This window comes from Staurois parvus, unplaced genomic scaffold, assembly GCF_062004578.1.
Source record: "Staurois parvus isolate SC_StPar_1 unplaced genomic scaffold, SC_StPar_1.0 ptg000199l, whole genome shotgun sequence".
Lineage (NCBI taxonomy): Eukaryota > Metazoa > Chordata > Amphibia > Anura > Ranidae > Staurois > Staurois parvus.
Genome location: NW_028317995.1, coordinates 6,303,269 through 6,315,440, shown reverse-complemented (window position 1 = coordinate 6,315,440; position 12,172 = coordinate 6,303,269). Strand labels below are relative to the sequence as shown.

At 40.1% G+C, this 12,172-nt stretch overlaps 1 protein-coding gene across 1 annotated transcript in view; it reads left to right on the top strand.

Moving 5' to 3' along the window:
* LPCAT4 (lysophosphatidylcholine acyltransferase 4) overlaps positions 1-12,172 on the top strand; it is a 48,119-nt gene that overhangs the window by 18,069 nt on the left and 17,878 nt on the right. The window contains exons 2-3 of the mRNA XM_089678217.1: positions 9,272-9,414; positions 9,556-9,773. Of these exons, the coding sequence (XP_089534343.1) occupies positions 9,272-9,414; positions 9,556-9,773 (361 nt within the window). The remainder of the gene's footprint in view (positions 1-9,271; positions 9,415-9,555; positions 9,774-12,172) is intronic.

The window sequence follows — 12,172 nt, the reverse complement described above, 5'->3', positions numbered from 1 at the left end:
TTTTATTTCTGTAAAATACTAGTAGCATTTTGTTAAGACCTCAGTTTAGATCAGGGGTGTCAAACTCCATTTAATCACGGGCCACATCAACATTATGGTTGCCCTCAAAAGGCCGGTTTTATCTGTAAGAATGTATAAATATATCTACTCTTTATCACATTGAATATTTGATTCTGCATTCGATTATTACTGGTTTTAGTGATAACTTAAGATTTAAGCTATGAAAGGTAGGTGCAGACTTGTACGGAGCCCGCTCACACTCCTGTAGCAGATGATGCAAGTCTGAAAAAGGAGGGCCACACACCACTGGTATCATCCACAAGAAAATGTATTGGAAACTGCTTAGGCAGAACATGGGTCTGCCAACTCTGTTCTGTCTGAGCAGTCTCCATTAAAGTTTCATGTGGAAATATATTCTAAGCAGATGTCCAGAGCTGGGGCTGGAGCTGGAAAGTAGAAAAGTGCAGGGTCTGGAGAAGGACCAGATGAGGGCTGGAGTCAGCTGCTGCAGTCTGCTGAGTTCCGAAACGAGAGGGTGCTGTAAAGAGTTGCAGGATCTGTAAGATGAGTTCTGTCCTTCTCTGTGCTGCCTACTGCTGAGTTGGGGGAAGGGGGGGGGGGCAGGTGTAGAGGGGAGCCTCTTTTCGGCTGTACGGAGAAGCGCAGGATCTTCCGGAGGAGTTCTGTCTTCCTCTCTGCTGTCGAGTGCTGTGACAAGGTGGGGGCAGAGAAGAGGAGGGTGCCACAGCTTCAGGAGAGGTGTGGGGGCCACCTTGTATTTGACATGTGATTTAGATACAAATGTCTTTTCTTTTTTAGTTAGAATTATTAAGAGCCAGTTGCAGCTACACTGCGTCTGATTCACCATTTATCATCCTGATGCAAAGAATTAAACAATGAACTTGACCTGAAAGCTGCAGAAAATGAGGCAAGACCTGTGACTGAGACAGCTGGATTTTCTCCTTAAGGGCCAGTTCACACTACAAAAAATGTATTCTGGGTGCATTCCAGATACGTTTTTGCTTTCAGTTCACACCACACGCAGTTCTGGTGCAGTTTTGATGCAGTTTGCCATGTTCCAGTATGGTTCTGTGCAGAAAAAATGCAGCATGTTCTAATTTATTTATTTTTTTTTTTCTGCATCGGAAACTGACTTGAACTGACTGCACTAGTGAGAACCAGGGCCATTGGAATACATGGAAAACACTGTGCATGCATTTTTGATGCTGAAACAAAATGCACTGGACTGCATCTAGTGTGAACTAACCTTAAAGACATGAGATGCTCAGTCTGATGTTTTTGAAATGGGAGACAAGGTTCATGAATATGGGTCAGGCTGATCCAGCAGGTGGACAGCTTTTTGAAGAGGGTTGTATTTTGACAGACTATAAAATCTTTTCTGACCACTATGTTTCTACCTAAGTGGTACTGGTTCTACCTGCGCACACCACTCTCCTTCTCTCTGTAAACATCTAATACTGTAGTCGATCTGTTAGTTTCCATGCATTGCCCTATTTACTGTTTTAAAGCGGTATTAAACCCAAAACCAAAAATGAATTCTATTCTGTGACTTACCAATTAGATGTAGTGGCTGTGTTAGTTTTCATTTTTTTTAGGCTTGTTTCCCTCTGTTTTTCACCTGCTGATTTTGGCCAGTAACACACCTCCTATATTAGAGTGCCCCCACTCTGGATGAAGGAGCACAGTGGCCTTTAGACAGTAGCATTGTCAGTCTGGGGAGAGGGGAGTGTTAGACTAGCAGATTTAGATACACTAACAAATTGAAGCTTAAGGTAGAATTTCACTCTCTAAAAACAACATTGGCTATTTTTAATCCGTATACTGCTAGTATTAGTAAATAGTTAGGAAAGTATATAATATTTATTTGTTTCAAACAATTTTTTTAATGTTTCTACAGTTACTTCCTGGTTCCTTGCCTAGGCAAATGATGCCATACATCCCGGGAGTCTCCTGCAGGGGAGGAGGGGTTTTCTTGGAAGTAAATGTTACATAAATCTGCCCTTACACAAGATTGTCACACCCAGAAATGCTAAGTGGTGTTTTTCAAAGTGACTTCTGAGCAAAATAAAACATGGAGCAATGGATGAATGTGGGAGTTTGTTTTGAATAATAAAAATTTATTAAACAGCTTTATTGCTTTGTGGTAATTAGATGCAGTGTAGTTTCACTTTAATGCAACTCAAACTTTATAGGCCATACAGCGAACTGTTTTTTTCCTTTTGGGATAAAGGTTTTAGATCATTAAAAGCTGATCATTGTAAGCACCTCAGTGGTAAATGGGTTTTCTCTTCACTTCCCCTCCAGCGACGTACCGGTACATTAGTGGAATTTCAGTGGTTATACCCGAGTAATGCCGGCCACTGCAGGCAGCACCCAAGTACCGTTTTTAGAGCTAGCGGTTGGCTCTCTTGTAATAGCAAATGAGCAGATGAAAAGCAGATTCAATTGCAATTACAAGCAGGGGGACAGGATCTCTGTGTTTGAGATTAATAGGGGAGTAAGGAGTGATTGCCCTTAGGATCAGAGAGGAGAAGATTGTTGTTCCTAAGGAGGAGAGATCATTCACCCCATTAGGGAAAAGTGTATCCAGACCTAAAAACGTATGTTCTTAGGCCGCACTTCAGAGGTGAGCGCATTATTATTAAGGTGATGGGAATCACAGTTGCATGAAGGTGACCATTATTGTTTCAATCAGGGACTGCAGGAAGATGTATGTGCTGCACTAAAGAAGATTAGTTTGAATTGTGGACTTTCACAGACTATTTATGCTCACTTTATGTTCTATTTCACTGAATACTTTTTATTACACAAAGGTGCATCGTTGTATATTGGTTTAACAAATATCTATGTATTTATCTTATGCGTTTGTCATGTTTGGATATATGTGTGTGTGTGTGTATGTATATGTATGTGTATGTATATAATAAATAAATATATATATATATATATATCGTATTTTCCGGCGTATAAGGTGACTGGGTGTATAAGACGACCTCCTAATTTTCCAGTTAAAACATAGGTTTTGGGCTATACTCGCCGTATAAGACTACCCCCCTTCTGAGGCAACACCATTTAAAAACATCAGATTTTTTAATTGAAATGGTTATGACTTACCGGTACTTAAAATCCTTCAAAATCCTCATGTTCATCCTCTGACATCATAAGTTCATGAATGACATCTTGTGATACATTTGTAAGACAGTCATCATATGGATCAAATTCCAAATCAGATGGTTACCACTGGATGTGCGGTAATACGGTAGCTTCGGCTACATACAGTATATATACAGCCTGCTGGATGTGCAGTAATGTACTTACGGTATACCGTGCTGAGCCAAGCTGGCTCAAAACAAATGTCCCTATGACAGATTAATCTGTCAGCCCGCTGGATGTGCGGTATATACAGTATACTGAGCCAAGCTGTTTCAAAACGTACCGGTACATCCCTACGGTAATCAGCCCGCTGGATGTGTGTATGTACGGTAGATGAGGCTACATACAGTATACGCTGGGCCAATCGCGGCGAGCGATGTACTCTTCTAATGAATACAAAGCCTGCTCGGATTGGCTGAGGTTGTGACATCATCAGCCCACCTCTCTGACTCAGCCAATCCGAGCAGGCTTTGTATTCCTTAGTAGAATACATCACTCACCGTGATTGGCCCAGTGTATACTGTATGTAGCCACAGCTATCGTACATACACGTATCCAGCGGGCTGATTTCAGTAGGGATGTACCGGTACCTTTTGAAACCGCTTGGCTCAGCGCAGTATACTGTATATACCGCACATCCAGCGGGCTGACAGATTAATCTGTCATAGGGACATTTGTTTTGAGCCAGCTTGGCTCAGCGCGGTATACTGTATGTACAGTATTACCACACATCCAGCCAGCTTGACCCAAACAAACTCAAGGTTCACATTTTATACCCCGCGTATAAGATGACCCCCAATTTTTGGGGCATATTTTTAAGTATAAAAAGTAGTCTTATACGCCAGAAAATACGGTGTGTGTATGTGTATATACAGAGAGAGAGAGAGAGAGAGCGCTCTTATTTATATATAGAGAGAGAGAGAGTGTATATGTATTAGTTTTGGTTGACAAGGGAGCGCAGTATACATCTTTCTATATTTGTGAAGTGGTAACCTGTAAAGGCTTTTAAAGCGTTGCCTATGGATAGTGACATTTGCTGTTTGTCGCCAATACACAGGCATGCGTAATTTTAAAGCATGACATGTTTGGTGTCTATTTACTTGGTGTAACATCATCTTTTATATCTTACAAAAAAATGAATTACGTTTTGTTTTTTTTTTTGTAATAAAATTTAAGTGTATTTTTTTTTTTCCCATTAAAAGTGCGTCTGTAAAAACTGCTGCGCAAATACCATGTGACATAACATTCCAAAACCCACCACTTTATTCTCTAGGGCCTCTGCTTTAAAAAAAAAAAATAATGTTTGGGGTTTCTAAGTAAATTTCTAGCAAAAAAACCTGATTGCTACATGTGAACAAAAAGTGCCCAGACTGGAAATAGTTAACTGCTATATCTGCAGGACAACTTGTTCTGTTGAATATCAACAGACTTACTGGCTGGATCACCAGATTTAAATAAAGAAAGGAAAGAAAAAAAAGCCTAATGTTTTTTCTTTTGGGTTTAATGCAAGGGGATTTCCTTGTTTTGTTGATTGTCCATGTTTTGCATGAGAAGTATGAGTTTAAAAAACCCCAAACATTTATACTCCCCTAGTACAGGATGCAGCATCGATCCCTTGTGGGCTCTATGACTGGGGACTGAGTGATCAAACACAACTGATCACTGAGCTCTCCCCTCCTGCTCTAAAAGGGGTCAAAGGTGAACTTACCCTTTTAAGAAATAAATTTAATGTCTTAATGATTACAGAGTTGCATGTGTTTGTCTTTTTATATCTGAGTTCAGATTTAAATTCAGAATGCAGCTTACTCCAGTTAAACTGTACTGTATGTATGTAATATGAATGTTCTAAAACGAACTCGGGTTGGCTGTAAGCCTGGTAATCTTTATTGCCTTAAAATCAGAGTAACTCATACTTGTAATCTTCTCTGTAACGTTTACTGCAATAAAGAAGGGAAATCTCTCATTCAAATCAAAAAATGTACAGCTATGTGTTTCTACATGTTTTTACATGCAAATAAGAGTATATGCTGAACTTTTTTCTCTACACACATGGTAGTCAAAATGGGTTCAATACATTCCTGCATTGCAGACCACTGAAACTGTCTGGTGTGACTGAGCTCTGAATTGGCTATGTTTAATCGTAATATTTAGATTGTAAGCTCCAAGGAGCAGGGCCCTCCTAACCCTCTTGTATTGAACTGTACTGTCTCCCTTTATATTGTAAAGCGCTGAGCAAACTGTTGGCGCTATATAAATCCTGTATAATAGTAATATTTGCTTTTACTGTTTTGCATAAGGCCTCATGCACACTGCACATCTCTCCTAGATGCCATTCCTCCTGGCAGCAGCATTTTGAAAAAAAAAACCGTTTGATGCTTGTAAATGTGTGTAAGGCATGTCAAGCGCTTGGGTGATAATCCCTTTCATTGGCCAGAATAATAATTTACTATGTCTACTGAAATGAAATGATGCTTAAGCACTAAACATGCCTAGTATTTACACGCGTCAATTGATTTTTCTGCTAAAATGCTGCTGCTCCTGGACACACTGGCAATGTTTTTTTTTTTTTTTCCTGCCTTTAAACGCCCCTGCCTATAAACTCCTCTAAATGCTTGTGTGCATGGACACAAGGCCAATATGGTGAAGATGTTTATAGGCAGTAAACCCCCCCCCAAAAATAACGCTAGCCACCCCGAACAGCAGTGTTAAAAACACCAGGTGTGCTTGAGACCTTAAAGTGAACCTGTTCTTTACCTATGCAGGTCAAACCGCTGTATTTACCTTTCTATCCCACAAGGTATGGCTTGATGGCTCTTGTTTTTACCATGATCAGATGGTACCCTGCTGCATGGATTTTGGGTTTCTGTCTATTGTCCTTTTATTCCACCTTGCACTCTGTCATTCTGTTCCTAAGCAGAGTCGTCACTTCACAAAAGCTCATTGGTCAAAACATTGGTCCTTACTGGATATAGGAAAAAACGCTGTCTTGTTAAGTGTTACCTTTTTCTGCTGTCCTGTGCTTACACACACCAATCAGCCCTGAAGAAGGGGATGCAGATGCCTGAAATGTGTTGATTCAATAAAATAACCTAGATTAAAGTGTATGTAGACCCTAACCATGAACTTCTTTCAGTTTATCATTAAAGCCTAAGTTTAGTAAGAACGTTTTTTTCTACACAAGGGATGTTACTTACATTTAATGCAAAGTGTCCCTTGTGCTGGTTCCCACTGTAATTATGGAAATCACAATGTATGATGAATGTAAGAATGGAGGAGTCAGGGCTTACATTCATTTGCCCATCTGCCATTCATAGATTCGATTCAATTCATTCAAGGAAGCTTTAGTACATGTAGGGACTTTCATGCTTTTTATTTTATGTATGAACTATTCTAGCGCCACAGCTTTATAGATTATATGTACTTTATATTGATATCTGCAATATCGTGGTGGCTGCTTTTGTGGTTTTGATCCACTTCACCTTTTCTATACCGTAGCGCAAATATATTTAAATTTTTTATTACATGTATGGAGAAAGGGTTGAGGAAAAAGCAGGTGTAGTCGGCACTCCTGAAGGCCTGTTACAGATCCAGTGCTCATATTAACCCCTATAGCGCCAGAAGATCACAGATCTGTTTCCTGACTCAGAGATGATAAAAAAACAAGTGGAACTTTTCCCAAAATGAAGGATATTTCCCCGCTTAGGGCTTGTTTACACAGTGGCACAGGGGATCACTTTTCAGAGAGCTGTAAACGGCTGCCAGGTGATACTGCCACCTCTTGAACTACTTCCTTTTTTTTTTTTTTTTTTTTTTTTCTTCTAGCTAAGCAGGGATTTTGAGTGGCAATAGCAACTAACTGCCTATCTTTGCTGTCTCCTGGCTGCCTGTGTAAACAAAGCCTTATACAATTGTGACAGAACAGTTGTCCTTATTAGAACACTTAGGCTGGCTATACATTGTACAACTTTCCTTTTAGATTTACCAATATGAGGACCTAAACACTTTCGATTTGTAATAAATTCAGGCAGGCCCTTGCACTGCATAGTTGAAGGTAAATCTAAAGGAAATTAAACAAGAAAATTGTGTAATGTATGGCAAGCCTTAAGTGACGGGAAATCCAGAATTTTACAGCTGTCGCCAGAATAAGAGGTGAGTGTCTTGTTGATAATGGTCATTAGGACAAATAAAGAAGATAAATATCCCCAGTGAGGAACAAAAATTTAATTTTATAAAGGGTATAACCTTTCCCCCCGCCATTTCACACAACATGCAGTCCTGTGCATTTTTTTTCTGCAACAAAATGGCATGGAAAATAGGTTATATGGTTTCCAATAGCATAGTTCACACCAGTGATATCTGTTCCAAAAAAAGTAGAAAAGGTAGAACATGCTGCATTTTTCCTGCACTGCACTGTAAAGGTACATGGTAAAACGCATCAGACCCCAGTACAATGGAAAAAGAACAGGAACTAAGAAAAAAGCATCTGGAAACACATAAAAAATGTAACAAAAAGTGCATTAAAAACATGCATGCAGAAATGCATCTGCAACGGATCTGGAGTACATTGTGGTGGTGTGAACTGGTCCTTAAGGCGTAACTAAAGCCATCAATTAAACAGAATCAAAAAACAGTTACATTCCAGACATCTAGGGAATGTAGCTGTCATATATGCTTGTGCTTTGAACCAAACTGTCAGACTATGAAATGGCTGGTGTCCTAACTGACCACATGTGCAATCTCATGGCAGTTGCAGATCAAACAGAGGCTAAGATGGCAGCTTCTTTGGCTGAAAAGGATAGGAGGGTTTAGTTCTGCTTTAACTTTGCCTTTTCAGAAAAATACAAACCTTCTTTTTGTAAATAAAATGGTGTATGGAATTCAATGTCTATGCTGTAATAGTAGTCATAATTTGTGGATGAATAAATAAAAGAAAATCTGAAAAATGGTGTTGCAAGGTGGAGAAATGATCTAGCTGTTTTGTTTAGTGATATGGTTCTTTCCTGCTCTTGTGTCTAGGTCTCATGATCTTCTGGCTTTGAACCCAGAAGTCCATTTAAGAGGATGTTTATATTGATCTATAAGTAGAACTTCCTATGTAGAAAGCCACATCCTCCTCTTCATCCTCATCTATCCCATCAATTCATTTTACTGTCACCAGTCTTTTAATGGGTGACTGGTTTAACAAAAAGCAGACTTCGTCATGGAAAACAGAGAAATCAGAATGTTGTTTTTTTAATTAAATAATGCAGATGTGTTACACACAACACCTAATATGTGTATGTTACTGGATATTTATATTGGGCAGTAGTGCTGCAAGATATAGAAATTCCTCGTATAGTGAAATGGGTTATTTTTATAACGTATTTTAAACAGTTTTGTGTTGTTGCAGTTTATGTAAGACATATACAGATTACCTCACTGGGGAAACGATCCTCGTTTCAAATAGAATTTTGTGTAATGTGAGGATTATTGATCTTACTGCTGTTAAAGCATAATGTTTACTCAGGAGTCTCATGACCCCTTGGGAACCAATTGACCTGCAGCCTTTTGCTTTAATGCAGACATGATATTTACCCATAATCTCCAATATAATTTTAGATATTTTTATAAAAAGAAATTTTCAGTGTAGCTGGGTCTGTCTAGCTTCCTTAGTTATTCCCTTGCAAATGCTTATGGTAAGCAAGATGTGAGAGGGCTACTTAGTAGCATCAGACATAATGTTAAAACACCATGTAAATGTCGATAGGCCTACATAAAAGGGTTAATGTGCTAAAGGCAAATAGACTGTGTACTTTGCAAGTGAAGTGGCACTCTGCAAGTATAGTTGCACTCTGCAAGGACATTTTCTCCAGAGCTTATTAAATGAGAAAGCTCTACTGACTTTCATCATCCAAGCATGTGCAAACAAAAATGCTTCACCTCATTTACTAAGATCTGCACCAAATGCCCTTGCATAGTGCATCCGCACTTGAAAAGTGCACAGTTTGTTTCCCTGTAGTAAATCAACCCCAGTGACGTGGCTATTGCTAATGCTGCAGTGATGTATAAGCTGTCCATTTTCTTTATGCAATCAAAATTTCTTTTTGTATTTTTGCAGTTCTATGTTCTGGGTCCAGTTCTATTCCCCTTGCGTTTCCTACTGGCTGCGATCTTTCTGTTTCTGATGTGGCCAATAGCTGCACTTCGAGTCACTGGTATGACAGAAGAAGAGCTGAGCCGGTCAATACGACATAGGCGCACGTAAGTCCAAAGCCAGTCTATAGAAGTGAAGATAATGTTTAGAGGTATTTGTCATCGTTATACAGAACAGCACATTCATTTATTTCCATTTCTCCCATTTCCATTTCCCATTCCATGTGTCTTCTTCCCTTATGCACACAGCATTCTACATCACTTGATTTACGTACTAAGCCGCACTATGTTCTTCATGTGTGGCTTCCACTGGATCACCATCCGTGGCCGCCGCGCCTCCAGCTCTGAGGCCCCACTGCTGGTTGTGGCTCCTCACTCCACCTTCTTTGACCCCATTGTTACTGTGGTGTGTGACCTCCCATCAGTTGTGTCCCGAGTGGAGAACCTCAACATCCCTGTGATTGGAGGTGAGCCAATTAATAAACTCTTATGGAAATCTCCATGCTTTTCTGCTTATACATCTGTGCACTAGTTTAGGCAACTCTGGTTTTATAAAATCAGGGTGTACACAGAAGATGATTCAAGCTCTGCATGGAACAGATAAAGGGCTCTTGGATCATATAGCAGACACGGCGTATTCTGCAATACATATCAATGGGCTAAACAGCTGCAGCTGTTACACCCAAGTGCCATGACAGACACATTTTAATCTGTACAGCCGTACGCCCGAGTGTACAACCGTGTGCAAGAATCCTTAAACATGCCCTCATTGTTTTTAATATTTGCTGATTTTAATGGATAGTCTAAAATGTTCAACAATAATGTTTTTGCCCTCCTAGCAAAATTAACAGCAATAGTCCAGAGGGTTTTGTTTTTATCTTCCTCTGGAATAAACTAGACCTAGAATCCAAGCTGCTGCACAGAGACAGATATTGACTAACGCGGAACTTGCAGGCAGCACAGGCGCTGTTTTACCTTGGAAATGTTATAGGCTAGGTCAGGTTCACTTTAAACCTAACTCAGGCAAAACTTTTTTGTTTTGTACCAGATTCTTAAGAGATTAGGACAAAAATTCTGCTGGGTTAGAAATAATTATGTTCTCATTGGTGAGTGCAAAGTTAATGCCAGCACTGGCTTGACAGCCATGGACCTGCATGTAGGAATGTTGCTTGTGCCAGTGGTGCAATTGCATGCACTGGCAAATCTTTACAGTAGCACTGACTTGGGCAAAGCCATGTTGTGATGGCATGAATGTGGTGCATCCTGATTGGATATGGTCTTAAAGGGTCCCTGAAAGCTTTCTTCACACCTTGTAAAGAGACAAGTAGCCTGCTCTGTGGGTTCCTTTGTTCTTAACTGACTTCAGTGCTCAACTAAAGTTACTGTGCACCTTGTTCCTTGTCTGCTGCAGCCAGATCCGAGTTCTGCCTCATTCTTTATCTTGCCTCTGTCTCCCCCCTGTTATCCTGCTGTAGTTGTATGACCTCCTTGTACATACCATTGGCCAGGTTGTTACCTTCAAGGTTTGCACTTTGGAGATGTTTGTTGCACAGACTATAACTACACCATCGCTGGCTTTTGTACAGACCAGGTATCCCTTGAGCACCGTTAGTGAGAGCCTTTTGCCAAATTGTTAATGGCCAGGAGTGTACCCCCTCCGCCCTCGCTCTGTGTGCACGCATCCTTTATCTAGGTTAGATATAGCCTTCTGTGATAACCAGCCACCCCCTACCAATATGGAATATTTTGTTGAGAAGGTGCAGGCCCTGACCTGGATTTAAAAGCAGCTCTGTACACAAGTAACTGCTTGGGAATTTGCAGCTATCACTGTCTAAAGGGGCCTTCTCAGATGCTATTGCCTCAGCCTGCTGAACCCAAGTTAAAGCTCCCCAAACACTTCTGAAGACATTACAAGTAATTAGTAATTTTTAAAATTCTTGCTGGTATGGTTTTGCATAGATTATCAAATCTATGGAAAACTGCATAGAGTGGTAGAGTTCACTTGGAGTTCTTGTTTTTTTTCACTAAACTACAAATTTGGGGAGTTTATAATGACCCATATGTGCACGTGTCCTCTTAGGGGAAAGCTTTGTTTTTTTGGAATACTTTTTCCCTCCTAATAGAATATACAGAAGGGGCATCTTGGTCGAACTTTGTGACCATTAAGAGACCCTTACCTTTCTATCTTTGCCTTTTTCCTGACTTCCCCTTTCTGTACCCTGTTCTGGTCTTCTGTCTTTTTGATATTGACCCTTGACTTGACTCATGTCTGGTACTGCTCCTCGGCCAGTCTCTTATTTTGTTTGCCTTCAGTAAAGCCACACCCTGGTTGAGCACTGTGGGTGGCTACAGATGCTACAAACACACCGTGAGTGGCTCTGGTTGAAGATTAGGTAACCCTACAGTTAATAGTTACATAGTTAGTCTGGCTGAAAAAAGAAAAGTCCATCCAGTTCAACCAAAAAAAAAAAAAGTATCCTTGGCAAGAACCTTTTACTATCCTGCTGGAGCATTTTCTGCCATTTTCACCCTTATTGGATCTATCCTGTATCTAGTTCTGGGATTCCAAAAAAGATGCATTCTGATTGGGTGTTGAGTAATATCTTCTACTGTGTGAGGATTTTAGACTTCAGATATTTGATTTTTCATCGATTCTGTCCACACACTCTTTATAAGAAGCTATCAAAGTAATATAGTATACAGGAGCTCAGTCCTGTGTAGAGGTCACTTTAAAATAATGAAATGGAGTGGTGAGGATGCATGCGGAAGGTGAGTATAAAAGGGGTCTGGAGGTGGGATTTAGAGAGACTTGTCACTTTGCCCTGAATGGGTAGAGTAATGCAGTTTATTTTCAGTAGCAGGCTGT